The 27,857-nt window shown below is 44.7% G+C and overlaps 1 protein-coding gene across 1 annotated transcript in view; it reads right to left on the bottom strand.

Annotated features, from left to right (window-relative positions):
• PIGN (phosphatidylinositol glycan anchor biosynthesis class N) overlaps positions 1-27,857 on the bottom strand; it is a 477,253-nt gene that overhangs the window by 107,184 nt on the left and 342,212 nt on the right. The window contains exon 23 of the mRNA XM_077269733.1: positions 25,979-26,065. Coding sequence (XP_077125848.1) covers positions 25,979-26,065 — 87 coding nt within the window. The remainder of the gene's footprint in view (positions 1-25,978; positions 26,066-27,857) is intronic.

A 27,857-nucleotide genomic window follows, 5' to 3' on the forward strand; every position in this document is an offset into this window, starting at 1 on the left:
TCTCCCTGAAAATAAAAAAAAAAAACATAAAAAAACAGTGGGAGAGTAATATTGCCATTTCAGCTTGTGTGCCAGTCTTGACTCCTGGGTGTGCCACCTCTCTCTCTAATTGTGGGCCATAGAAAGCCTATTTATTTTTTGGTTTTTTTAATATTATTTGGTTTCTAAAGTCTCCCTGAAAATAAAAAAAAAAAATACATAAAAAAACAGTGGGAGAGTAATATTGCCCTTTCAGCTTGTGTGCCAGTCTTGACTCCTGGGTGTGCCACCTCTCTCCCTTTCATTCAGTGGGCCATAGAAAGCCTATTTATTTTTTGGTTTTTTTAATATTATTTGGTTTCTAAAGTCTCCCTGAAAATAAAAAAAAAAAATACATAAAAAAACAGTGGGAGAGTAATATTGCCATTTCAGCTTGTGTGCCAGTCTTGACTCCTGGGTGTGCCACCTCTCTCCCTCTCATTCAGTGGGCCATAGAAAGCCTTGTTTTTTTGTTTTTTTTTTAATATTATTTGGTTTCTAAAGTCTCCCTGAAAATAAAAAAAAAAAACATAAAAAAACAGTGGGAGAGTAATATTGCCATTTCAGCTTGTGTGCCAGTCTTGACTCCTGGGTGTGCCACCTCTCTCTCTAATTGTGGGCCATAGAAAGCCTATTTATTTTTTGGTTTTTTTAATATTATTTGGTTTCTAAAGTCTCCCTGAAAATAAAAAAAAAAAATACATAAAAAAACAGTGGGAGAGTAATATTGCCCTTTCAGCTTGTGTGCCAGTCTTGACTCCTGGGTGTGCCACCTCTCTCCCTTTCATTCAGTGGGCCATAGAAAGCCTATTTATTTTTTGGTTTTTTTAATATTATTTGGTTTCTAAAGTCTCCCTGAAAATAAAAAAAAAAAATACATAAAAAAACAGTGGGAGAGTAATATTGCCATTTCAGCTTGTGTGCCAGTCTTGACTCCTGGGTGTGCCACCTCTCTCCCTCTCATTCAGTGGGCCATAGAAAGCCTTGTTTTTTTGTTTTTTTTTTAATATTATTTGGTTTCTAAAGTCTCCCTGAAAATAAAAAAAAAAAACATAAAAAAACAGTGGGAGAGTAATATTGCCATTTCAGCTTGTGTGCCAGTCTTGACTCCTGGGTGTGCCACCTCTCTCTCTAATTGTGGGCCATAGAAAGCCTATTTATTTTTTGGTTTTTTTAATATTATTTGGTTTCTAAAGTCTCCCTGAAAATAAAAAAAAAAAATACATAAAAAAACAGTGGGAGAGTAATATTGCCCTTTCAGCTTGTGTGCCAGTCTTGACTCCTGGGTGTGCCACCTCTCTCCCTTTCATTCAGTGGGCCATAGAAAGCCTATTTATTTTTTGGTTTTTTTAATATTATTTGGTTTCTAAAGTCTCCCTGAAAATAAAAAAAAAAAATACATAAAAAAACAGTGGGAGAGTAATATTGCCATTTCAGCTTGTGTGCCAGTCTTGACTCCTGGGTGTGCCACCTCTGTCCCTCTCATTCAGTGGGCCATAGAAAGCCTTGTTTTTTTTTTTTTTTTTAAATATTATTTGGTTTCTAAAGTCTCCCTGAAAATAAAAAAAAAATACATAAAAAAACAGTGGGAGAGTAATATTGCCATTTCAGCTTGTGTGCCAGTCTTGACTCCTGGGTGTGCCACCTCTCTCTCTAATTGTGGGCCATAGAAAGCCTTTTTATTTTTTTCCTTCATTTGTGTTTTAAAATCAACCTCAACACAAAAACACTACATCAATCAGTGGGAGAAAAATATTGGCCTCAGTCAGGGCTTGTGTGCCACTCCTGTGCGTGCCATCTCTCATTCAGTGGGCCATAGAAAGCCTTGTTTTTTTGTTTTTTTTTTAAATATTATTTGGTTTCTAAAGTCTCACAGAGAAAAAAAAAAAAATAAATTAGGTGGGAGATTAATATTGACATTAGTGCTTGAGTGACAGTCCTGCGTGTGTGTCATCTCTGTGATTTGGTGTCACAGAAAACAGAGTGTGTAACATTGTGCCTGATTTTCCTTGTGGTCTCACCAACCTGTTAAGGGATATTGAAATCATACTGAAGTTATAGCTCACCGTGTAAGTTGTTTGACAGCAACAAATAAAGTTAGTTTGGTTACGATTTTTAAACAATGAGGAAGTCTGGTGCAAGAGGTCGTCGTGGGCGTTCATTGTCAGCTGGTAATGATGGTAGTGGTAGTGGAGCATCAGGTGGTCGTGGGGATAAAAATATTCCACCTAAGTCTGGAGCTGTGGAGCCAGTTTCGTCGTCAGGCTACACAAGGCCTCGAACGCTCTCTTTTCTGGGAGTAGGAAAACCGCTTTTAAAGGCTGAGCAGCAACAGCAAGTTTTGGCTTACATTGCAGACTCAGCCTCTAGCTCTTTTGCCTCCTCTTCCGAAACTGGTAAATGTAAAAGCAGCGCGTCGCTTGTGGATGTTCACGGTCAGGGACAAGTCGCTTCCTTGTCCTCCTCAGCAAAAACTACAACAAGAGAGAAGGATGCAGCAGGCGACACAACGGGTCACTCCATGGAGCTCTTTACACATACCGTCCCTGGCTTAGAAAGTGAAACATTTAACAGGCCATGCCCATTACAAGTAGATTCTGACATGGAGTGCACTGATGCACAGCCACAGCCAGAGTACTATGCTGCTCCTTTGACTCAGACCACCACATTGCCCTCTCAGGGTACAGATCCACAATCAGACCCTGATGAGACTATGTTGCCCCGCCACGAACGCTATACCACCGACCGACACAGTGACACAGACGAAGTTGCACACGAGCTCGAAGAGGAGGTAATAGATGACCCAGTTATTGACCCCGATTGGCAGCCATTGGGGGAACAGGGTGCAGGCGGCAGTAGTTCAGAAGCGGAGGTGGAGGAGGGGCCGCAGCAGGCATCAACATCGCAACAGGTTCCATCTGCCGGGCCCGTATCTGGCCCAAAACGCGTGTCAAAGCCAAAACCTGTTGGAGGACAGCGTGGCCATCCGGTTAAAGCTCAGTCTGCAATCCCTGAAAAGGGATCCGAGTCTAGGAAGAGTGCAGTCTGGCATTTTTTTAAACAACATCCAACTGATCAGCGCAAAGTCATCTGTCAAAAATGTTCAACTAGCTTAAGCAGAGGTCAGAATCTGAAAAGTCTAAATACTAGTTGCATGCATAGACACTTAACCACCATGCATTTTCAAGCCTGGACTAACTACCAAACGTCCCTTAAGGTTGTAGCACCCTCGGCCAATGAAGCTAGTCAGCAACGCAACATCCCTTCCGTCACTGTAAGGCCACCATTTTCCGCACCACCGGCAGTATCTGTGCAGGTTTCTTTGCCAGCCAAAAGCAGTCAGGGTCAGGGAATCACCAGTTTAGTAGGAGGAAATATTGCATCTAGGGCACCGGCGGAAACAATACCGTCTCCAACCGTCTCTCAGTCTGCCATGTACACCGGCACACCCGAAAGTTCCACGATCTCCTGCTCTCCAGTCCAGCTCACCCTACATGAGACTCTGGTTAGAAAAAGGAAGTACTTATCCTCGCATCCGCGTACACAGGGTTTTAACGCCCACATAGCTAGACTAATCTCGTTAGAGATGATGCCCTACCGTTTAGTTGAAAGCGAAGCTTTTAAAGCCCTGATGGAGTACGCTGAACCACGATACGAGCTACCTAGTCGACACTTTTTTTCCAGAAAAGCCATCCCAGCCCTGCACCAGCATGTTAAACAGCGCATCGTCCATGCACTTAGGCAATCTGTGAGTACAAAGGTGCACCTGACTACAGATGCATGGACCAGTAGGCATGGCCAGGGACGTTATGTGTCCATCACGGCACACTGGGTGAATGTGGTGGATGCAGGGTCCACAGGCGACATCAATTTAGGGACAGTTGTGCCTAGCCCACGGTCTAGGAAACAGTTGGCTGTAGGCGTTCGCACCCCCTCCTCCTCCTCCTCGTCCTCCTGCAGAAGCTACAGCTCTTCCACAGAACGCAGTCGGCCAACCACTCCATCGGCAGATGACACTGTTGCACACCAGTTGTCCCATTATGGGCCAGCTACTGCCAAGCGTCAGCAGGCTGTATTGGCTATGAAGTGTTTGGGCGACAACAGACACACCGCGGAAGTTCTGTCCGAGTTCTTGCAACAAGAAACGCAGTCGTGGCTGGGCACAGTAGATCTTGAGGCAGGCAAGGTAGTGAGTGATAACGGAAGGAATTTCATGGCTGCCATCTCCCTTTCCCAACTGAAACACATTCCTTGCCTGGCTCACACCTTAAACCTGGTGGTGCAGTGCTTATTGAAAACTTATCCTGGGTTCTCCGACCTGCTCCTCAAAGTGCGTGCACTTTGCTCACATATCCGACGTTCGCCTGTACACGCCAGCCGTATGCAGACCTATCAGCGGTCTTTGAACCTTCCCCAGCATCGCCTAATCATAGACGTTGCAACAAGGTGGAACTCAACACTGCACATGCTTCAGAGACTGTGCGAACAGAGGCGTGCTGTTATTTATTTGTGGGAGGATACACGGGCAGGCAGTAGGATGGCAGACATGGAGTTGTCAGGTGTGCAGTGGTCGAAGATACAAGACATGTGTCAAGTCCTTCAGTGTTTTGAGGAATGCACACGGCTGGTTAGTGCAGACAACGCCGTAATAAGCATGAGCATCCCCCTAATGCGTCTGCTGATGCAAAGTTTGACGCACATAAAGGAGCAGGCGTCTGCACCAGAGGAAGAGGGAAGCCTTGATGACAGTCAGCCATTGTCTGGTCAGGGCAGTGTACAGGACGAGGTAGCGGGCGAAGAGGAGGTGGAGGACGAGGAGGATGATGGGGATGAGTATATTTTTAATGCGGAAACTTTCACGGGGGCACAGGAAATTGGTTGCGTGTCACGGCCGGGTTCTGGTTTTTTGAGGGACACAAGTGACGTAGATTTGCCTGCAACTGCCCCTCAACCAATCACAACCGGAGATTTGACAACTGGAACTTTGGCCCACATGGCGGATTATGCCTTACGTATCCTAAAAAGGGACACACGCATTACGAAAATGATGAACGATGACGATTACTGGTTGGCCTGCCTCCTTGATCCACGCTATAAAGGCAAATTGCAAAATATTATGCCACATGAGAACTTGGAACTAATATTAGCAACCAAACAATCAACTCTTGTTGACCGTTTGCTTCAGGCATTCCCAGCACACAGCGCACGTGATCGTTCTCACACAAGCTCCAGGGGGCAGCAGACTAGGAGTGTTAGGGGTGCACACATCAGAAGTGGCGTTGGACAGAGGGGTTTTCTGACCAGGTTGTGGAGTGATTTTGCTATGACCGCAGACAGGACAGGTACTGCTGCATCAATTGAAAGTGACAGGAGACAACATTTGTCCAGTATGGTTACTAACTATTTTTCATCCCTTATCGATGTTCTCCCTCAACCGTCATTCCCATTTGATTACTGGGCCTCCAAATTAGACACCTGGCCAGAATTGGCAGAATATGCATTGCAGGAGCTTGCTTGCCCGGCAGCAAGTGTCCTATCAGAAAGAGTATTCAGTGCTGCAGGTTCAATATTAACCGAAAAAAGGACTCGTCTGGCTACCCAAAATGTTGACGATCTAACATTCATTAAAATGAACCACAACTGGATTTCGAAATCTTTTGCCCCACCTTGCCCGGCCGACACCTAGCTTTCCTATGAAAAGCTCTTGCCTGTGAATTACTTTTCTAATGTCTAATTTGCTGCAGCTGATTGTACAGCATACGACATGTTTACACCTCCCTAAATGGCAAAACTCCCCACACGGGGCCGTGGTATCGCGACTTGGCGCAAGCACCCGTGAGACTGCTGTTTGTCTGAAGAGGTGGGTGTGCTCGCTTTTGGTTGACGGCATTGCTACTGGGTCCCTCATAGTACAATGTAGTGTCTCTGGCGGTGGTGGTGCGCACCCAACGTCAGACACACCGTTGTAACATGAGGGGCCCTGGGGCGGTCCCGCCGGCCTCAAGAGAGTTCCCCCCTACCCCAGCTCAAAATGTGCTCTACCACGTGCAAAATTATGTCGCACAGCTCCACCAATCTTTAGTCTATTCGCTGACATCATTCAATGTCTGGCACTGCCACTGACAATACAAATTTGTAGACATCTATGATGCAACTTAAAGTAGTCTGTGTCTGTGTCCTATATTGGCAGCACCATTAAATAGTTACTGCCAAATTACAATGTCAGAAACTCAGTAGATGAGCCCACCCCTGTACCTAAGTATGCCACCTTTTTTTTTTGTTTTGGTTGTTTTGCGAGACATTAACATCTATTTATATTTTGGGAGTACTGGGACAGACACTCCTTGCACTACTCCTCCACTCACCACCAAGCTGCCTGTGTATCCATGTAACCGCTGTAAAACTGCCATGAGCCTATTGTTTGTTATTTTAGGCCTTTGATAGCCTGTCTGCGGTCCCTACTTTAAATACTCCTCCACTGACCACCAAGCTGCCTGCCCGTGTATCCATGTAACCGCTGTCAAACTGCCATGAGCCTATTGTTTGTTATGTTAGGCCTTTGATAGCCTGTCTGCGGTCCCTACTTTAAATACTCCTCCACTGACCAGACCACTGCTGCCCGTGTACCCCTGGAACCAATTATAAAGTGCCTACAGCCAGCCCATTTTCTTATGTTAGGCCTTTGAAGCCTGTCTGCGGTCCCTACTTTAAATACTCCTCCACTGACCAGACCACTGCTGCCCGTGTACCCCTGGAACCAATTATAAAGTGCCTACAGCCAGCCCATTTTCTTATGTTAGGCCTTTGAAGCCTTTCTGGGGTCCCTACTTTAAATACTCCTCCACTCACCACCACCAAGCTGCCTGCCCGTGTATCCATGTAACCGCTGTGAAACTGCCATGAGCCTATTGTTTGTTATTTTAGGCCTTTGATAGCCTGTCTGCGGTCCCTACTTTAAATACTCCTCCACTCACCACCAAGCTGCCTGTGTATCCATGTAACCGCTGTAAAACTGCCATGAGCCTATTGTTTGTTATTTTAGGCCTTTGATAGCCTGTCTGCGGTCCCTACTTTAAATACTCCTCCACTGACCAGACCACTGCTGCCCGTGTACCCCTGGAACCAATTATAAAGTGCCTACAGCCAGCCCATTTTCTTATGTTAGGCCTTTGATAGCCTGTCTGCGGTCCCTACTTTAAATACTCCTCCACTCACCACCACCAAGCTGCCTGCCCGTGTATCCATGTAACCGCTGTGAAACTGCCATGAGCCTATTGTTTGTTATTTTAGGCCTTTGATAGCCTGTCTGCGGTCCCTACTTTAAATACTCCTCCACTGACCAGACCACTGCTGCCCGTGTACCCCTGGAACCAATTATAAAGTGCCTACAGCCAGCCCATTTTCTTATGTTAGGCCTTTGATAGCCTGTCTGCGGTCCCTACTTTAAATACTCCTCCACTCACCACCAAGCTGCCTGCCCGTGTATCCATGTAACCGCTGTGAAACTGCCATCATGAGCCTATTGTTTGTTATGTTAGGCCTTTGATAGCCTGTCTGCGGTCCCTACTTTAAATACTCCTCCACTGACCAGACCACTGCTGCCCGTGTACCCCTGGAACCAATTATAAAGTGCCTACAGCCAGCCCATTTTCTTATGTTAGGCCTTTGAAGCCTGTCTGCGGTCCCTACTTTAAATACTCCTCCACTCACCACCACCAAGCTGCCTGCCCGTGTATCCATGTAACCGCTGTGAAACTGCCATGAGCCTATTGTTTGTTATTTTAGGCCTTTGATAGCCTGTGTGCGGTCCCTACTTTAAATACTCCTCCACTCACCACCAAGCTGCCTGCCCGTGTATCCATGTAACCGCTGTGAAACTGCCATGAGCCTATTGTTTGTTATTTTAGGCCTTTGATAGCCTGTGTGCGGTCCCTACTTTAAATACTCCTCCACTCACCACCAAGCTGCCTGCCCGTGTATCCATGTAACCGCTGTGAAACTGCCATGAGCCTATTGTTTGTTATGTTAGGCCTTTGATAGCCTGTCTGCGGTCCCTACTTTAAATACTCCTCCACTGACCAGACCACTGCTGCCCGTGTACCCCTGGAACCAATTATAAAGTGCCTACAGCCAGCCCATTTTCTTATGTTAGGCCTTTGAAGCCTGTCTGCGGTCCCTACTTTAAATACTCCTCCACTGACCAGACCACTGCTGCCCGTGTACCCCTGGAACCAATTATAAAGTGCCTACAGCCAGCCCATTTTCTTATGTTAGGCCTTTGAAGCCTGTCTGCGGTCCCTACTTTAAATACTCCTCCACTCACCACCACCAAGCTGCCTGCCCGTGTATCCATGTAACCGCTGTGAAACTGCCATGAGCCTATTGTTTGTTATTTTAGGCCTTTGATAGCCTGTCTGCGGTCCCTACTTTAAATACTCCTCCACTCACCACCAAGCTGCCTGCCCGTGTATCCATGTAACCGCTGTGAAACTGCCATCATGAGCCTATTGTTTGTTATGTTAGGCCTTTGATAGCCTGTCTGCGGTCCCTACTTTAAATACTCCTCCACTGACCAGACCACTGCTGCCCGTGTACCCCTGGAACCAATTATAAAGTGCCTACAGCCAGCCCATTTTCTTATGTTAGGCCTTTGAAGCCTGTCTGCGGTCCCTACTTTAAATACTCCTCCACTGACCAGACCACTGCTGCCCGTGTACCCCTGGAACCAATTATAAAGTGCCTACAGCCAGCCCATTTTCTTATGTTAGGCCTTTGAAGCCTGTCTGCGGTCCCTACTTTAAATACTCCTCCACTCACCACCACCAAGCTGCCTGCCCGTCTATCCATGTAACCGCTGTAAAACTGCCATGAGCCTATTGTTTGTTATTTTAGGCCTTTGATAGCCTGTCTGCGGCCCCTACTTGCAATACTCCTCCACTGACCACAATGCTGCCTGGAGTGCCTGCCTGTGTATCCATGTAACCGATGTAAAACTGCCATGACTGCCTACTGTTTGTTATTTTAGGCCTTTGATAGCCTGTCTGCAGCCCCTACTTGCAATACTCCTCCACTGACCACACCAATGCTGCCCGTGTACCCCTGGAACCTATTTAAAAGTTCATAGAGCCTAGTTATATATTTTATTTACTATTAATAAGGCCATGATGGACTACGCTGTACCACGCTACAAGCTAACCAGTCGACACTTCTTTTGCGAGAAAAGCCATCCCAACCCTCCACCAGCATGTAGAAGACCGCATTGTCCATGCACTCTGGCAATCTGTGAGTACAAAGGTGCACCTGACAACAGACGCATGGACCTGTAGGCATGGCCACGGAAGATTACGTGTCCATTACGGCGCAATGGGTTAATGTGGTGGATGCATGGTCCACAGGGGACAGCCTACTAAGTCTGTCTGCAGTCCCTAATTCAAATTGTGCTCCACTGTCTAAATCGGAACTTCCACCTTCTGGCTTTTGGCCTATAGTATCAGAAATTAAACTGCATTTGGCCTTCAACTTTGGTTAGGGCCTACTAACGGCTTCTGCCCCTCCCTGGTGTTGCCCTCAACTAAATAAAGCTGAGCTTCAACCTTCTGCTCCAAATTACCATTTTGAAAAATGCAATAGGCTTTTCAGGCCTACTAAAGGAGTCTGTGTGTGCCCCTCCCTGGTGTTGTCCTCAACTAAATAAAGCTGAGCTTCAACCTTCCGGCTCTCATTATGTGGTTTTAAAAAAAAAAAAGGTGGTTAGGGCCTACTAACGGCTTCTGCCCCTCCCTGGTGTTGTCCTCAACTAAATAAAGCTGAGCTTCAACCTTCCGGCTCTCATTATGTGGTTTTAAAAAAAAAAATGGTGGTTAGGGCCTACTAACGGCTTCTGCCCCTCCCTGGTGTTGTCCTCAACTAAATAAAGCTGAGCTTCAACCTTCCGGCTCTCATTATGTGGTTTTAAAAAAAAAAAAGGTGGTTAGGGCCTACTAACGGCTTCTGCCCCTCCCTGGTGTTGTCCTCAACTAAATAAAGCTGAGCTTCAACCTTCCGGCTCTCATTATGTGGTTTTAAAAAAAAAAAAGGTGGTTAGGGCCTACTAACGGCTTCTGCCCCTCCCTGGTGTTGTCCTCAACTAAATAAAGCTGAGCTTCAACCTTCCGGCTCTCATTATGTGGTTTTAAAAAAAAAAAAGGTGGTTAGGGCCTACTAACGGCTTCTGCCCCTCCCTGGTGTTGTCCTCAACTAAATAAAGCTGAGCTTCAACCTTCCGGCTCTCATTATGTGGTTTTAAAAAAAAAAAAGGTGGTTAGGGCCTACTAACGGCTTCTGCCCCTCCCTGGTGTTGTCCTCAACTAAATAAAGCTGAGCTTCAACCTTCCGGCTCTCATTATGTGGTTTTAAAAAAAAAAAAGGTGGTTAGGGCCTACTAACGGCTTCTGCCCCTCCCTGGTGTTGTCCTCAACTAAATAAAGCTGAGCTTCAACCTTCCGGCTCTCATTATGTGGTTTTAAAAAAAAAAAAGGTGGTTAGGGCCTACTAACGGCTTCTGCCCCTCCCTGGTGTTGTCCTCAACTAAATAAAGCTGAGCTTCAACCTTCCGGCTCTCATTATGTGGTTTTAAAAAAAAAAAAGGTGGTTAGGGCCTACTAACGGCTTCTGCCCCTCCCTGGTGTTGTCCTCAACTAAATAAAGCTGAGCTTCAACCTTCCGGCTCTCATTATGTGGTTTTAAAAAAAAAAATGGTGGTTAGGGCCTACTAACGGCTTCTGCCCCTCCCTGGTGTTGTCCTCAACTAAATAAAGCTGAGCTTCAACCTTCCGGCTCTCATTATGTGGTTTTAAAAAAAAAAAAGGTGGTTAGGGCCTACTAACGGCTTCTGCCCCTCCCTGGTGTTGTCCTCAACTAAATAAAGCTGAGCTTCAACCTTCCGGCTCTCATTATGTGGTTTTAAAAAAAAAAATGGTGGTTAGGGCCTACTAACGGCTTCTGCCCCTCCCTGGTGTTGTCCTCAACTAAATAAAGCTGAGCTTCAACCTTCCGGCTCTCATTATGTGGTTTTAAAAAAAAAAATGGTGGTTAGGGCCTACTAACGGCTTCTGCCCCTCCCTGGTGTTGTCCTCAACTAAATAAAGCTGAGCTTCAACCTTCCGGCTCTCATTATGTGGTTTTAAAAAAAAAAAAGGTGGTTAGGGCCTACTAACGGCTTCTGCCCCTCCCTGGTGTTGTCCTCAACTAAATAAAGCTGAGCTTCAACCTTCCGGCTCTCATTATGTGGTTTTAAAAAAAAAAAAGGTGGTTAGGGCCTACTAACGGCTTCTGCCCCTCCCTGGTGTTGTCCTCAACTAAATAAAGCTGAGCTTCAACCTTCCGGCTCTCATTATGTGGTTTTAAAAAAAAAAAAGGTGGTTAGGGCCTACTAACGGCTTCTGCCCCTCCCTGGTGTTGTCCTCAACTAAATAAAGCTGAGCTTCAACCTTCCGGCTCTCATTATGTGGTTTTAAAAAAAAAAAGGTGGTTAGGGCCTACTAACGGCTTCTGCCCCTCCCTGGTGTTGTCCTCAACTAAATAAAGCTGAGCTTCAACCTTCCGGCTCTCATTATGTGGTTTTAAAAAAAAAAATGGTGGTTAGGGCCTACTAACGGCTTCTGCCCCTCCCTGGTGTTGTCCTCAACTAAATAAAGCTGAGCTTCAACCTTCCGGCTCTCATTATGTGGTTTTAAAAAAAAAAAAGGTGGTTAGGGCCTACTAACGGCTTCTGCCCCTCCCTGGTGTTGTCCTCAACTAAATAAAGCTGAGCTTCAACCTTCCGGCTCTCATTATGTGGTTTTTAAAAAAAAAAGGTGGTTAGGGCCTACTAACGGCTTCTGCCCCTCCCTGGTGTTGTCCTCAACTAAATAAAGCTGAGCTTCAACCTTCCGGCTCTCATTATGTGGTTTTAAAAAAAAAAAATGGTGGTTAGGGCCTACTAACGGCTTCTGCCCCTCCCTGGTGTTGCCCTCAACTAAATAAAGCTGAGCTTCAACCTTCTGCTCCAAATTACCATTTTAAAAAATGCAATAGGCTTTTCCGGCCTACTAAAGGTGTCTGCCCCTCCCTGGTGTTGTCCTCAACTGAACAAAGCTGAGCTTCCACATTCTGGCTTTCGCCCTATACTATCAGATATTAAACTGCATTTGGCCTACTAGTGTGGTTAGGCCCTTGAAACAGTGTCTGCTGCTCTTGGGTTTGCTACTCCACTGAACAAAGCAATGCCGCCTGTTTAGTCCTGTTACCAATTTTGAACTGCATGTAGCCTACTTTATTCTTTGGCCCTATATCTGTTTCCTCCTCATCCTGCCCATTGCCCAGCCACTGCTAAATGAGTCTGCTGGTACATTGACCGAGACCACTACATTCCCCTTGTACTCTACACAGCCAGAATCTGTCCCTGCTGAAAGTAAGGTTCCCCTTCCCGCATGTTATACCACCTTACACAGGGACAAAGAGGAAGGTGCAGATGAAAGTGCAGGTTCCTTCATCAGGTGGGGGGGCATACTCGTTGGCGACGTCACTGGCACAGGGCCCCTCAGAGTACGCAAAAGTGTCGCTGCTGGTGGGAGGCGCCCCCGCCATGCAAACACACCGCCGTACTTTGAGGGGCCCTGTGCCAGTGGCAATGCGAACGAGTGGGCCCCCCCCCTGCTTGCTCAGGATCACAGCACTTGCAACTTTTAAATAATTACCTTTCCCTGCAACACCGCCGTGACGTAGTCCGCATTTCCTGGGCCCACGAAAAACTTGAGCCGGCCCTACTCCCCCCACAACTTTTGCCAAATGACCCCCAATTCCCTATGCCCAACTATTATTATAAAGTTAATTAAGATTGACAAGCTTCAGAAACAAGAATGGATGTTTTTGGCATTAAAATGGGCACTGTAGGTGTTTTCCTGGCCTCCACTCACTGCCGACTATGCTTCCCCATTGACTTGCATTGGGTTTCGTGTTTCGGTCGATCCCCGACTTTTAGCGATAATCGGCCGACTGCACTCGACTCGACTCTGGACAAAATCGGGTTTCCCAAAACCCTACTCGATCTTAAAAAAATGAAAGTCGCTCAACCCTAGTTAAGGCCCTTCCTTGACCCTTGGAATGAAACAAATAAAGCCCTCTGTTTCCTCCAGGATTTTGTCATCTCTAAATACTGTAGGATACATCTCCTGACATCTAGGCAATGGAGTCTCTCCTCTTTCTTGTTACTAGGATTGGGACAGAAAGAGAGTAGGGTTATATCCTGAGCCCTATGGAATCTCGATACCACTTTGGGGAGATATGCCGGATCTAATTTTAATACAAGCCTGCCAATAACAGGCCTATCTTATATTTTTAAGTGGGAGAACTTGCACAATTGGTGCCTGACTAAATACTTTTCTCCGACTGTATATACCGCATATATCGTGACAGGGTCAATGGCACTGTATGTAAGGGGAGATATGTGTCACAAAGATTACTTTCATCCGTTATCTGAAACCCGTTAGTTTCTGTCCAGCATGCTATGTGCTGAAGAGGTTAAAGACCCATGATACGGGACTGGATTTTAGGTGAGTAGGTCAGAGATGGGCAGAATGCCTACTCATTATATCTCCACCTCAAGGGTTGGCTGGGGAGTTAAATGTTCAGCCACTTTTTTCTCACTGAGTTGTGGGTTTCGGTGGAAAGCTGAGGACTTTGTGTGTTACCTGTGGGTGAATATTGCAGGAAAAAGGACTCTATTGAACATTATCTTTGTTTTTATTTGCCATTAAGCCAGAAAGGCCACGTTTACATTTACCACAAGAGGTGTTCCTGTGTTTATCTTTGCAAGCAGCTGAGTGAGTCAACCCCTCACAATATATACTATATATATATATATATATATATATATATATATATATATATATATATATATATATATATATATACAGTGCCTACAAGTAGTATTCAACCCCTTGCAGATTTAGCAGGTTTAATAAGATGCAAATAAGTTAGAGCCTTCAAACTTCAAACAAGAGCAGGATTTATTAACAGATGCATAAATCTTGCAAACCAAAAAGTTTTGTTGCTCAGTTAAATTTTTATAAATTTTGAACATAAAAGTGTGGGTCAATTATTATTCAACCCCTAGGTTTAATATTTTGTGGAATAACCTTTGTTTACAATTACAGCTAATAATCGTCTTTTATAAGACCTGATCAGGCCGGCACAGGTCTCTGGAGTTATCTTGGCCCACTCCTCCATGCAGATCTTCTCCAAGTTATCTAGGTTCTTTGGGTGTCTCATGTGGACTTTAATCTTGAGCTCCTTCCACAAGTTTTCAATTGGGTTAAGGTCAGGAGACTGACTAGGCCACTGCAACACCTTGATTTTTGGCCTCTTGAACCAGGCCTTGGTTTTCTTGGCTGTGTGCTTTTGGGTCGTTGTCTTGTTGGAAGATGAAATGACGACCCATCTTAAGATCCTTGATGGAGGAGCGGAGGTTCTTGGCCAAAATCTCCAGGTAGGCCGTGCTATCCATCTTCCCATGGATGCGGACCAGATGGCCAGGCCCCTTGGCTGAGAAACAGCCCCACAGCATGATGCTGCCATCACCATGCTTGACTGTAGGGATGGTATTCTTGGGGTCGTATGCAGTGCCATCCAGTCTCCAAACGTCACGTGTGTGGTTGGCACCAAAGATCTTGATCTTGGTCTCATCAGACCAGAGAACCTTGAACCAGTCAGTCTCAGAGTCCTCCAAGTGATCATGAGCAAACTGTAGACGAGCCTTGACATGACGTTTTGAAAGTAAAGGTACCTTACGGGCTCGTCTGGAACGGAGACCATTGCGGTGGAGTACGTTACTTATGGTATTGACTGAAACCAATGTCCCCACTGCCATGAGATCTTCCCGGAGCTCCTTCCTTGTTGTCCTTGGGTTAGCCTTGACTCTTCGGACAAGCCTGGCCTCGGCACGGGAGGAAACTTTCAGAGGCTGTCCAGGCCGTGGAAGGCTAACAGTAGTTCCATAAGCCTTCCACTTCCGGATGATGCTCCCAACAGTGGAGACAGGTAGGCCCAACTCCTTGGAAAGGGTTTTGTACCCCTTGCCAGCCTTGTGACCCTCCACGATCTTGTCTCTGATGGCCTTGGAATGCTCCTTTGTCTTTCCCATGTTGACCATGTTTGAGTGCTGTTCACAAGTTTGGGGAGGGTCTTAAATAGTCAGAAAAGGCTGGAAAAAGAGATAATTAATCCAAACATGTGAAGCTCATTGTTCTTTGTGCCTGAACTACTTCTTAATACTTTAGGGGAACCAAACAGAATTCTGGTGGGTTGAGGGGTTGAATAATAAATGACCCTCTGAAAAAAACTTTTCCCAATTTAAAAAAAAAAATAAACAAAGAAATAACATTCTTTTTTGCTGCAGTGCATTTCACACTTCCAGGCTGATCTACAGTCCAAATGTCACAATGCCAAGTTAATTCCAAATGTGTAAACCTGCTAAATCTGCAGGGGGTTGAATACTACTTGTAGGCACTGTATATATATATACTTGCCTAAGGGTCACTTCCGTCTGTCTGTCCTTCTGTCTGTCACGGACATTCATTGGTCGCGGCCTCTGTCTGTCAAGAAATCCAAGTCGCTGATTGGTCGCGGCAAAACGGCCACGACCAATCAGCGATGGGCTCAGTCCGGTGGCAAAATGGCTGCTCCTTACTCCCCGCAGTCAGTGCCCGGCACCCGCTCCATACTCCCGAGCCCCCTCCAGTCAGCGCTCACACAGGGTTAATGGCAGCGGTAACAGACTGCGTTATGCCACGGGTAACGCACTCCGTTACCGCTGCCATTAACCCTGTGTGTCCCCAACTTTTACTATTGATGCTGCCTATGCGGCATCAATAGTAAAAAAATGTAATGTTAAAAATAATAAAAAAACAAAAAACCTGCTATTCTCACCCTCCGTAGTCCGCCGAGCCGCACGCGGCTGCCGCCATCTTCCGTTCCCAGAGATGCATTGCGAAATTACCCAGAAGACTTAGCGGTCTCGCGAGACCGCTAAGTCTTCTGGGTAATTTCGCAATGCATCCTCGGAACGGACGATGCTGGCAGCCGCGCGCGGCTCGGCGGAGCTTCGGTGGATCCCGGTGGGTGAGTATAGAACTATTTTTTATTTTAATTATTTTTTTTTTAACAGGGATATGGTGCCCACACTGCTAAATACTGCGTGGGCTGTGTGATATACTGCGGGGGCTGTGTGATATACTGCGGGGGCTGTGCGATATACTACATGGGCAGTGTGATATACTGCGTGGGCAGTGTGATATACTACGTGGGCTGTGCTATATACTACATGGGCAGTGTGATATACTGCGTGGGCAGTGTGATATACTGCGTGGGCAGTGTGATATACTGCGGGGGCTGTGCTATATACTACATGGGCAGTGTGATATACTGCGTGGGCAGTGTGATATACTGCGTGGGCTGTGCTATATACTACATGGGCAGTGTGACATACTACGTGGGCTGTGTGATATACTGCGGGGGCTGTGCTATACACTACATGGGCAGTGTTATATACTACGTGGGCTGTGTGATATACTGCGAGGGCTGTGCTGTATACATGGGCAGTGTGATATACTGCGTGGGCAGTGTGATATACTGCGTGGGCTGTGCTATATACTATATGGGCAGTATGATATACTGTGTGGGCTGTGTGATATACTGCGGGGGGTGCTATATACTACATGGGCAGTGTTATATACTACGTGGGCTGTGTGATATACTGCGAGGGCTGTGCTGTATACAAGGGCAGTGTGATATACTGCGTGGGCAGTGTGATATACTGCGTCGGCTGTGTGATATACTGCGTGGGCTGTGTGATATACTGCGTGGGCAGTGTGATATACTGCGTGGGCTGTGTGATATACTGGGTGGGCTGTGTGATATACTGCGTGGGCTGTGTGATATACTGCGTGGGCTGTGTGATATACTGCGTGGGCTGTGTGATATACTGCGGGGGCTGTGCTATATACTACATGGGCAGTGTGATATACTGCATGGGCTGTCTGACATACTGCGGGGGCTGTGCTATATACTACATGGGCAGTGTGATATACTGCGTGGGCTGTGTGATATACTGCGTGGGCTGTGTGATATACTGCGTGGGCTGTGTGATATACTGCGTGGGCTGTGTGATATACTGCGAGGGCTGTGCTATATACTACATGGGCAGTGTGATGTACTGTGGGGGCTGTGCTATATACTACATGGGCAGTGTTATATACTATGTCGGCAGTGTGATATACTGCATGGGCTGTGCTATATACTACATGGGCAGTGTGATATACTGCGTGGGCTGTGTGATATACTGCGGGGGCTGTGCTATATACTACATGGGCAGTGTTATATACTACATGGGCTGTGTGATATACTGTGTGGGCTGTGCTGTATACTATATGGGCAGAGTGATATACTGCGTGGGCTGTGTGATATACTGCGGGGGCTGTGCTATATACTACATGGGCAGTGTTATATACTGCGTGGGCTGTGTGATATACTGCGGGGGCTGTGCTATATACTACATGGGCAGTGTTATATACTGCATGGGCTGTGCGATATGCTGCGAGGGCTGTGCTATATACTACATGGGCAGTGTGATATACTGCGTGGGCTGTGTGATATACTGTGGGGGCTGTGCTATATACTACATGGGCAGTGTTATATACTATGTGGACTGTGTGATATACTGTGTGGCTGCTATATACTGCGTGGGCTGTGTTATATAGTACTTGGGCTGTGTTATGCACTGCGTGGCCTGTATTAACGCATCGGGTATTCTAGAATATGTATGTATGTATATAGCAGCCACATAGTATATAGCACAGGCCATGTACTATTTTTCTGCTATATACTACATGCCTCCTATATACTACGTGGCCTGTGCTATATACTATGTGGCTGCTATATACATACATACATACATATTCTAGAATACCCGATGCATTAGAATCGGGCCACCATCTTATATATATAATTGTCTAAGGGGTACTTCCGTCTGTTTGTCTGTCTGTCTGTAACGAAAATCCTGCCGGCCGGGCGCGACCAATCAGCGACAGGCTCAGTCCGGCCGCGAATTGGCCCATCCCTACTCTCCTCAAGTCAGTGCCCCCTCCCTACTCCCCTCCAGTCAGTGCCAGTGTGTCGCCCAATCCCGGACCAACTTTTTACTATTGATACTGCCTATGCAGCATCAATAGTAAAAAGATATAATGTTAAAAGTACTAAAAAAAATATAAAAAATTGTGCTATGCCTACCTTCCGCCGTCTGTTATGATCTGGTGACCTTGGAGAAGCATGAAAACTTTCTCTGGAGTCGGTGGAACCTGTACTGACCGCAAATCCTGAACTAACACCGCAACTAGAAGTAGCCGTGGGGTGTGCCTAACAAACCCTAGACACCTCGACACAGCCGGAGGACTAAATACCCCTATAGATTGAAATAGAATGCTATCTTGCCTCAGAGCAGACCCCCAAAGGATAGGCAGCCCCCCACGAATAATGACTGTGAGTAGGAGAAGAATAGACACGCAGGTAGAAAACAGGATTTAGCAAAAGAGGCCACTCTAGCTAGATAGGAAAGGATAGGACAGATTACTAGGCGGTCAGTATTAAAACCCTTCCAAAAATATCCACAAAAGATAATACAAAAAGTTCCACAATCTAACTAAAGACATGGAATGTATATCTGCCACTCCAGAGAATCCAACAAGACTGAGAAAATACTGACACAATCTAAGCTGGACAAGAAAACACAAAGAATAGCACTGAATTGTGAAGCACACAGCATGTGTGCCACAGGAAAAAAAAACCAGACACTTATCTTTGCTGATTTGGCAGAAAGGCAGGAGGAACCAGGCAGAGGTCCTACACCTCCCAACAACAATTGACAACTGGCAAGGACTAATGAATCCTGCACACCTAAATACCCCAGTCAGAACTGCAATCAGCAGACACACCTGACCAGGACTGCAACCCAGGGACAACTGCATTACCACCTACTACCACCGGAGGGAACCCAAAAGCAGAATTCACAACAGTACCCTCCCCTTGAGGAGGGGTCACCGAACACTCACCAGCACCCCCAGGCCGATCAGGACGAGCCAGATGAAAGGCACGGACCAGATCAGCAGCATGGGACATCAGAAGCAAAAACCCAAGAATTATCCTCCTGGCCATCGCCCTTCCATTTGACAAGGTACTGAAGCCTCCGCCTCGAAAAACGAGAATCCAAAATCTTCTCAACCACATACTCCAACTCCCCATCAACCAAAACAGGGGCCGGAGGATCAACAGAGGGAACAACGGGCACCACATATTTCCGCAATAAAGATCTATGGAAGACATTATGGATAGCAAAAGAGGCCGGAAGCGCCAATCGAAAAGACACCGGATTAATAATCTCAGAAATCCTATAAGGACCAATAAACCGAGGCTTAAACTTAGGGGAATAGACCTTCATAGGAACATGACGGGAAGACAACCAAACCAAATCCCCAACCCGAAGCCGAACCAACACACCGATGACGGTTAGCAAAACGTTGAGCCTCCTCCTGAGACAACACCAAATTGTCCACCACATGAGCCCAAATCTGCTACAACCTGTCAACCACAGAATCCACACCAGGACAGTCAGAAGGCTCAACCTGCCCAGAAGAAAAACAAGGATAAAAACCAAAATTACAAAAAAAAGGCGAAACCAAAGTAGCCGAACTAGCCCGATTATTAAGGGCAAACTCGGCCAATGGCAAAAAGGCCACCCAATCATCCTGATCGGCAGACACAAAGCATCTCAAATAAGTCTCCAAACTCTGATTAGTTCACTCGGTCTGGCCATTTGTCTGAGGATGAAATGCAGAGGAAAAAGACAAATCAATGCCCAGCCTAGCACAAAAGGCCCACCAAAACCTAGAAACAAACTGGGAACCTCTGTCGGACACAATATTCTCCGGAATACCATGCAAACGAACCACATGCTGAAAAAACAACGGAACCAACTCTGAAGAGGAAGGCAATTTAGGCAAAGGCACCAAATGAACCATCTTAGAAATCCGGTCACAAACAACCCAGATAACCGACATCCTCTGGGAAACCGGAAGACCAGAAATAAAATCCATAGAAATATGCGTGCAGGGCCTCTCAGGGACCGGCAATGGCAAAAGTAACCCACTAGCACGGGAACAACAAGGCTTGGCCTGCGCACAAGTCCCACAGGACTGCACAAAAGAACACACATCACGTGACAAGGAAGGCCACCAAAAGGACCTACCAACCAAATCTCTGGTACCAAAAATACCAGGATGACCAGCCAACACAGAACAGTGAACCTCAGAAATCACTCTACTAGTCCATCTGTCAGGAACAAACAATTTCCCCACAGGACAGCGATCAGGTCTATCAGCCTGAAATTCCTGAAGAACCCGCCGTAAATCAGGGGAAATGGCAGAAAGGACCACCCCTTCTTTCAGAATGCCGACCGGTTCAAGGACCTCAGGAGAATCAGGCAAAAAACTCCAAGAAAGGGCATCAGCCTTAATATTCTTAGAACCCGGAAGATACGAAACCACGAAATCAAAATGGGAAAAAAACAAGGACCATCGAGCCTGTCTAGGACTCAGCCGTTTGGCAGACTCGAGGTAAATCAAATTCTTATGATCGGTCAGGACCACAATACGGTGCTTAGCTCCCTCAAGCCAATGTTGCCACTCCTCAAACGCCCACTTCATAGCCAACAACTCCCGAATGCCGACATCATAATTGCGTTCAACAGGCGAAATCTTGCGGGAGAAGAAGGCACACGGTTTCATCAAAGAACCAACAGAATCCCTCTGAGACAAAACGGCCCCTGCCCCAATCTCAGAAGCATCAATCTCAACCTGAAACGGAAGAGAAACATCTGGTTGGCGCAACACCGGAGCAGAAGTAAATCGGCGTTTAAGCTCCTGAAAGGCAGTAACAGCCGCAGAGGACCAATTTGCCACATCAGCGCCTTTTTTCGTCAAATCAGTCAAGGGTTTAACCACGCTGGAGAAGTTAGCAATGAACCGGCGATAAAAATTTGCAAAACCCCAAAATTTCTGAAGGCTCTTCACGGATGTGGGTTGAATCCAATCATGAATGGCCTGAACCTTAACCGGATCCATCTCCATAGATGAGAGAGAAAAAATAAAGCCCAAAAAAGAAACCTTCTGCACCCCAAAGAGACACTTAGACCCCTTCACAAACAAAGCATTCTCACGAAGGATCTGAAATACCATCCTGACCTGTTCCACATGAGACTTCCAATCATCAGAAAAAATCAAAATATCGTCCAAATATACAATCAAAAATTTATCAATATAAGTCCGGAAGATATCATGCATGAAGAATTGAAAAACAGATGGAGCGTTAGTGAGCCCGAATGGCATCACAAGGTATTCAAAATGGCCTTCGGGCGTATTAAACGCAGTTTTCCATTCATCACCCTGCTTAATACGAACAAGATTATATGCCCCCCGAAAGTCAATCTTCGTAAACCCACTAGCCCCCTTAATCCTAGCAAACAAATCGGAAAGCAAAGGTAAAGGGTATTGAAACTTGACCGTGATCTTATTCAAGAGGCGATAATCAATACAAGGTCTCAAGGAGCCATCCTTCTTAGCAACAAAAAAAACCCTGCTCCCAACGGTGAAGAAGATGGCTGAATATGCCCTTTCTCCAAAGACTCCTTAACATAACTCCGCATGGCGGTATGTTCAGGCACGGACAGGTTGAAAAGTCGGCCTTTAGGAAACTTACTGCCTGGAATCAAGTCAATCGCACAATCACAGTCCCTGTGCGGTGGAAGGGAACTGGACTTGGGCTCATCGAATACATCCTGAAAATCAGACAAAAACTCTGGAATTTCAGAAGAGGAAGAAGAGGAGATTGACATCAAAGGAACATCATTATGAACCCCCTGACAACCCCAACTAGTCGCAGACATAGATTTCCAATCCAACACAGGATTATGTACCTGCAACCACGGGAAACCCAGCACGATAACATCATGCAAATTATGCAACACCAGAAATCGACAATCTTCCTGATGGGCTGGCGCCATGTGCATGGTCACCTGTGTCCAAAACTGGGACCAAAGGTGTAGCATCAATCCCCCTTAAAGGAATAGGGTTCTGCAAAGGCTGCAAGGGAAAACCACAACGCCTGGCAAACTCCAAATCCATTCAATTAACAGAAAAACGGCTCGCACATCCTGTAGGATGTGCGAGCCGTTTTTCTGTTAATTCCATGTTAGCTTACTGGCTGTGCACTCCTCCCATCACCATGTGGTTTTTAATTGCATCTCATTACACTTGGTCCCGGCTAACTCATATGTAGGCTTTGCTGAATAGAGGTGTCCACATTCACCCAGGCATACAGATATTGGCCTTTGGTAAGTGTTCACATTTGGACAGGGAGGTCAGGGACCCATCAGTCTGAGACCACTTTGACGAAGTTGATGGGCTCACACTATTTGATTTATATCAAATTCTGTGCAAAGCGTCTCTTAAATATTTTTCTAATGTTCAAAAGCCATTTTGCTATTCAAATTTCATGTATTCCATATTAGACATGCTTTGGCACGATAGAGTGCAACCTTTTTGTATATCAAAATCCATTCAAGGCGGCGCCTGAATCCACAAACGCCATGACACAAAATCAAGACAATGAGCAGATTAAGGACAATTAAAACCCTTCCAAAAATATCCACAACAGATAATACAAAAAGTTCCACAATCTAACTAAAGACATGGAATGTATATCTGCCACTCCAGAGAATCCAACAAGACTGAGAAAATACTGACACAATCTAAGCTGGACAAGAAAACACAAAGAATAGCACTGAATTGTGAAGCACACAGCATGTGTGCCACAGGAAAAAAAAACCAGACACTTATCTTTGCTGATTTGGTAGAAAGGCAGGAGGAACCAGGCAGAGGTCCTACACCTCCCAACAACAATTGACAACTGGCAAGGACTAATGAATCCTGCACACCTAAATACCCCAGTCAGAACTGCAATCAGCAGACACACCTGACCAGGACTGCAACCCAGGGACAACTGCATTACCACCTACTACCACCGGAGGGAACCCAAAAGCAGAATTCACAACAGCCGTCCACCGATGCTGCCGCCAGCTTCCGTTGCCAGTGATGCATTGCAAAATTACCCAGATGAGTTAGTGGTCTCGCGAGACCACTAAGTCAACTGGGTAATTTCACAATGCATCATTGGGAACAGAAGCTGGTGGCAGCATCGCGAGCATCAGGACAGCTTGGTGGACGCCGGAGGGTGAGCATATAACTATTTTTTATTTTATTTTTTAACAGGGATATGGTGCCCACATTGCTTTATACTACGTGGCCTGTGTTATATACTCCATGGGCTGTGTTATATACTGCATGGCCTGTGTTATATACTGCGTGGCCTGTGTTATATACTACGTGGGCTGTGTTATATATTACGTGGGCTGTGCTATATATTACGTGGGCTGTGTTATATACTGCCTGGCTGCTATATACTATGTGGGCAGTGTTATATACTGCGTGGGCTGTGTTATATACTACGTGGCCTGTTATGTACTGTGTGGGCTGTGCTATATATTACGTGGGCAGTGCTATATATTATGTGGGCTGTGTTATATATTACGTGGCTGCTATATACTACGTGGCTGTGCTATATACTACGTGGCTGTCTGTGTTATGTGGGCTGTGCTATATACTATGTGGTTGCTATATACTATGTGGCTGCTATATACTACGTGGCTGTCCTATATACTAGTGGCTGTGCTATATACTACGTGGCTGTGCTATATACTACATGGTTGTCTGTGTTATATACTACGTGGCTGTGTTATATACTACGTGGCTGTGCTATATACTATGTGGCTGTGCGACGTACATACATACATATTCTAGAATACCCGATGCATTAGAATCGGGCCACCATCTAGTATATATATATATATATATATATATATATATATATATATATATATATATATATATATATATATATATTACACACAAAGATACTGTATGTATATATATTCATTTCATGTGTGCATGTGTGTGTTAGAATATATGTATGCTTTTATATTTTATGTGTGTGGAACTTCATTGCAAATTCACCGTTTTTGGATTTTTTTTCATGTTTTTCAGATCATTTTGATAAAATGAATGGTTTCATTACAAAAAACAAGCTCTCGTATTGTTATGTTGATGGGAAAATACAAAAAAGTTGCGGATCTTGGAAGATTTTAAACAATATACTATTTCCTGATATAGTCTCTCTTTCTACATAAGTCATTGCATGTGATGTCTGGCACCCAGTAGCAAGAAAACTGAAGAGCGTGAGTTTACAATGTTTACAGATTTGTTTTTAAGAAATACGTACTGGGACAAGCACTTAAAGAGGTTATGCGGTCTCATAAAAAAGTCTGCAGTTTTTATAAGTGACTGCAGACTTCAAGTCATGACAGTGTGTGATGCATACACTATCAAGATTCATCAGAAGTCACATAAGCGCTTGAATTCAATTTGCATACCTGCATTTATGTGCCGCCTAGACTCTGTTGGCTCCTCTGAATTCTCTTCTTTGAAACGATCATCTACTTGCACAGGGAATAATCATGACAGCATGAGCACTGCGCACTGTCACAATTCAGAAGTCTGCAGTCACATAGAGGGAGTGCAAATTATTCTTCTGAGACCGAACAACCCCCTTTTGCCTTTAGCACTCAAATACACATAACTAAAGTGTCCAATAAAATCGAATTTTCAAAAAAATTTACAGGAAAATAAAAAGACCCCTTGTAGAAGGGAAGTTCTCCAAAATGTATATCTTTACATAGAGATGTGTTTAGTGATATATAATTCCCTCACATGTGCTCAGTGGCCCCCTCCTCAAGCTGGTATATCAGGTTTCATTTAGGACTTAGGCAAGTGGACAATAGACTTGTGACCTCATCCCCACCCACCTGGGGCTGGACACACCTCTTCTAGCTGGACATAAAAGGCACAAGACACATGTGCTATGCCTCTTTTGCTCTCTGACTTGCTGGGAAGATCATGGACCCACATGGTGGATAAGTACTCTGAATCCCCTTTTCTTACTAGGCCCTGTAACCTCTTAGGCCTTAGGGTTAGTAAGCTATAGTTTGGGAGGGCTGATATTGTATGTGTGATTTGGGTAATCGGGCAGTTAATTATGTTTTTATATTGTGGTGATATTGTTGTAATATTACTGGACATTGTGGGTTATTACTGTGTGATACTGTTGGGATATCACTAATACTGTAGTGATATTACTGTATTAGAGTTGTAATATATTTGTATATATATTTTTATAGTCGCCAGCTTGGGTATAAATATATATGTATATTATAGACTGCAGACTTGTTTGTGTAATAAATACCCTATATTGTTACACTGTTTTGTCCCAGTTAGTATATAATATAAGGAAAAGATAACGTTGAGGTGTATTTAGTGGATATTAATTATTAATAGTCAAGTTTGGCGATAATAGTTAATATCGGACCTCAATAGAGGTGCAAGGAGGTTTCCTCTTTTGCTAACTATAAACTTAGTAATCTATAGGAGGGAACCCTGTCCTTTTACACCCCTATTAAAAGGATTACATGTGCCTATTTGTACAAGACTGATAACTCATGTAACTATTGAGGATACCCACACACTGGGCACTTACTCACCACTGATGTTTCCAAGCTGATTTTGTAATTATAAATAAGCAGTCTAATATTAATAAAGGTGACAAAAGCATTAAAAAACTCACATTATATATAATAGTAAGATATACTTGTTAAACATCAATTTCATTAGAAAAATACTGTATATATTTTCTATTATAGATAATTTTCAACACACAGAAAGGATACCAAAAAGAAAGCTCTCCGAGTATCATCCAGATTCAGTTGTCGAAACTGAGTTATATCAGCGCTGCAGGAGAAGTCAATACAGTTAAGCTGTGGAGGAAACAAGAGAAAATCAATGTGATGTGTCATTCTAGTCACTTTTAATAAAGGCATAAGAATTCTCCTCTCAGTAAACCATGAAATGGACATGTGTCAGCTATAAGAACCTAGAAAAAGAATGTGCAATTCAGCAGTGCTGATGATGGAAAACGTCATGAAGAACAGTGTGGGAGATCTATCACATCAAAAAGGTGAAAAACTAATATCTAATGCTGGAATCCAGTCACCAGTTTATTGTCACTATGTTTTCTGAACATAAAGTTAGAATACGAGCATTGTATATGTTACACCTGCCTAAAATACACACAACAAGAAAGTATTAACAGTCGGACTCATATGTAACTGGTATTTGAACATTGCCCTGTACTTAGCAGTAGAATACCGGTAGGAAGTCCATTGTCAGAGGCGATTGTCCTCCCTGGGGCAACTTACACTGTGGGGCTCATCCGGATTCCCGTCACACCTGAGAGATAACTTGGCTAGTAGACTCTATATGATTCGGAGGTAGATGAGTATTTCATTTTTTTTTTTTACTTTTTAAACGCACTTGGGGCATTGTAACTTTATAGTGGAATTAAAAAATATAACTTTTGAGGAGAATTGCAGAAGTTAATATATTTTATTTTTTTGCGAGGTAGATGGACAAAGGGAGCATTACTATTATCAGGGTACTCGAAGGGCATTATTATTTTTTTTTTTGGGGGGGCACTCAGAACATTACTAATTGTTAAGAAGGCTTTATTTCTTTTCAGGAGACAATATTACTTATTTAATAAGCTCCTAATAGGCATCTACTGCTGTATAAGAGGAACTCAAGGAATTATTATTCTATGTGGGGACAGTAAGGACATTGTTCCTTTATATTGGGGTACTTAGGACATTATTACTTTATTAGACACAATCTGAAGATTTTACTTGCAGCTGTTATGACTTCTCTGACCCTGGTCTGTCGCTGTCTGACCATGAAGGTTGGCGCACTAAGATAATGCAATGGTGCCCCCACTCGATAGCGGCTTACCCTCAAAGTCCTTAGCAGCTCCTAGAATCGCTAGAGTAGCAATTTCCCAAGGAATAAAGGAATCACCTACAAACAAATGCAACCAACTTAAACTATAGCAAAGTTAATGAATCCAGCAAAGACTATAACTAGCAGGAAACGGCAGAAGAGGAAAAATATAAAGCTGCACCCGAAAGGTGATAGGGCTTACAAACAGAGTAAATGAAAAACATCTGTTACACAAAAGCAGTAGGAAAAAAGAGAACAGAACTAAAACACCCAAAGAAACGATGAATCTGCTGTGGTTCAGGCGGAAGAGACAACAATTACAGAATTATAACCATTAAAGGGCACAGATGGGGGTTTTACGTTCTACCATATAGGGCACAATATAAGCATTATTATTTTTGGGAGCACTGTCTACCTGCTATCATCGTTTTTAGGGACATGCCTCTATAACATAATTTTTTGGAGTAATTATATCAATGATTTTGAAGCACAGAATTTGAGGGCACACTGCACTTACAGTAATGGGGTGAGATGGAGCAGCAACAGGTGTAAAATTGGGGATAGCAGCAACAGGTGTAAAATTGTGGATAGCAGCAGGATGGGAAGAAGGGAAGATTGTTAGTTAGGAATAGATGGGTGGTGATGGAAATGAAAGAAGGCAAGTGTGTCTGTGTTGCAAACTCTGCAGGCAAGTGGTGGCTGCAAGAATTCATCATGATGGTGTAAACCAGACGGAAAAGATGTGAAAAGTGAATTACTCCCATCAGAAAAGACATC

This window comes from Ranitomeya variabilis, chromosome 6 (assembly GCF_051348905.1).
Source record: "Ranitomeya variabilis isolate aRanVar5 chromosome 6, aRanVar5.hap1, whole genome shotgun sequence".
Lineage (NCBI taxonomy): Eukaryota > Metazoa > Chordata > Amphibia > Anura > Dendrobatidae > Ranitomeya > Ranitomeya variabilis.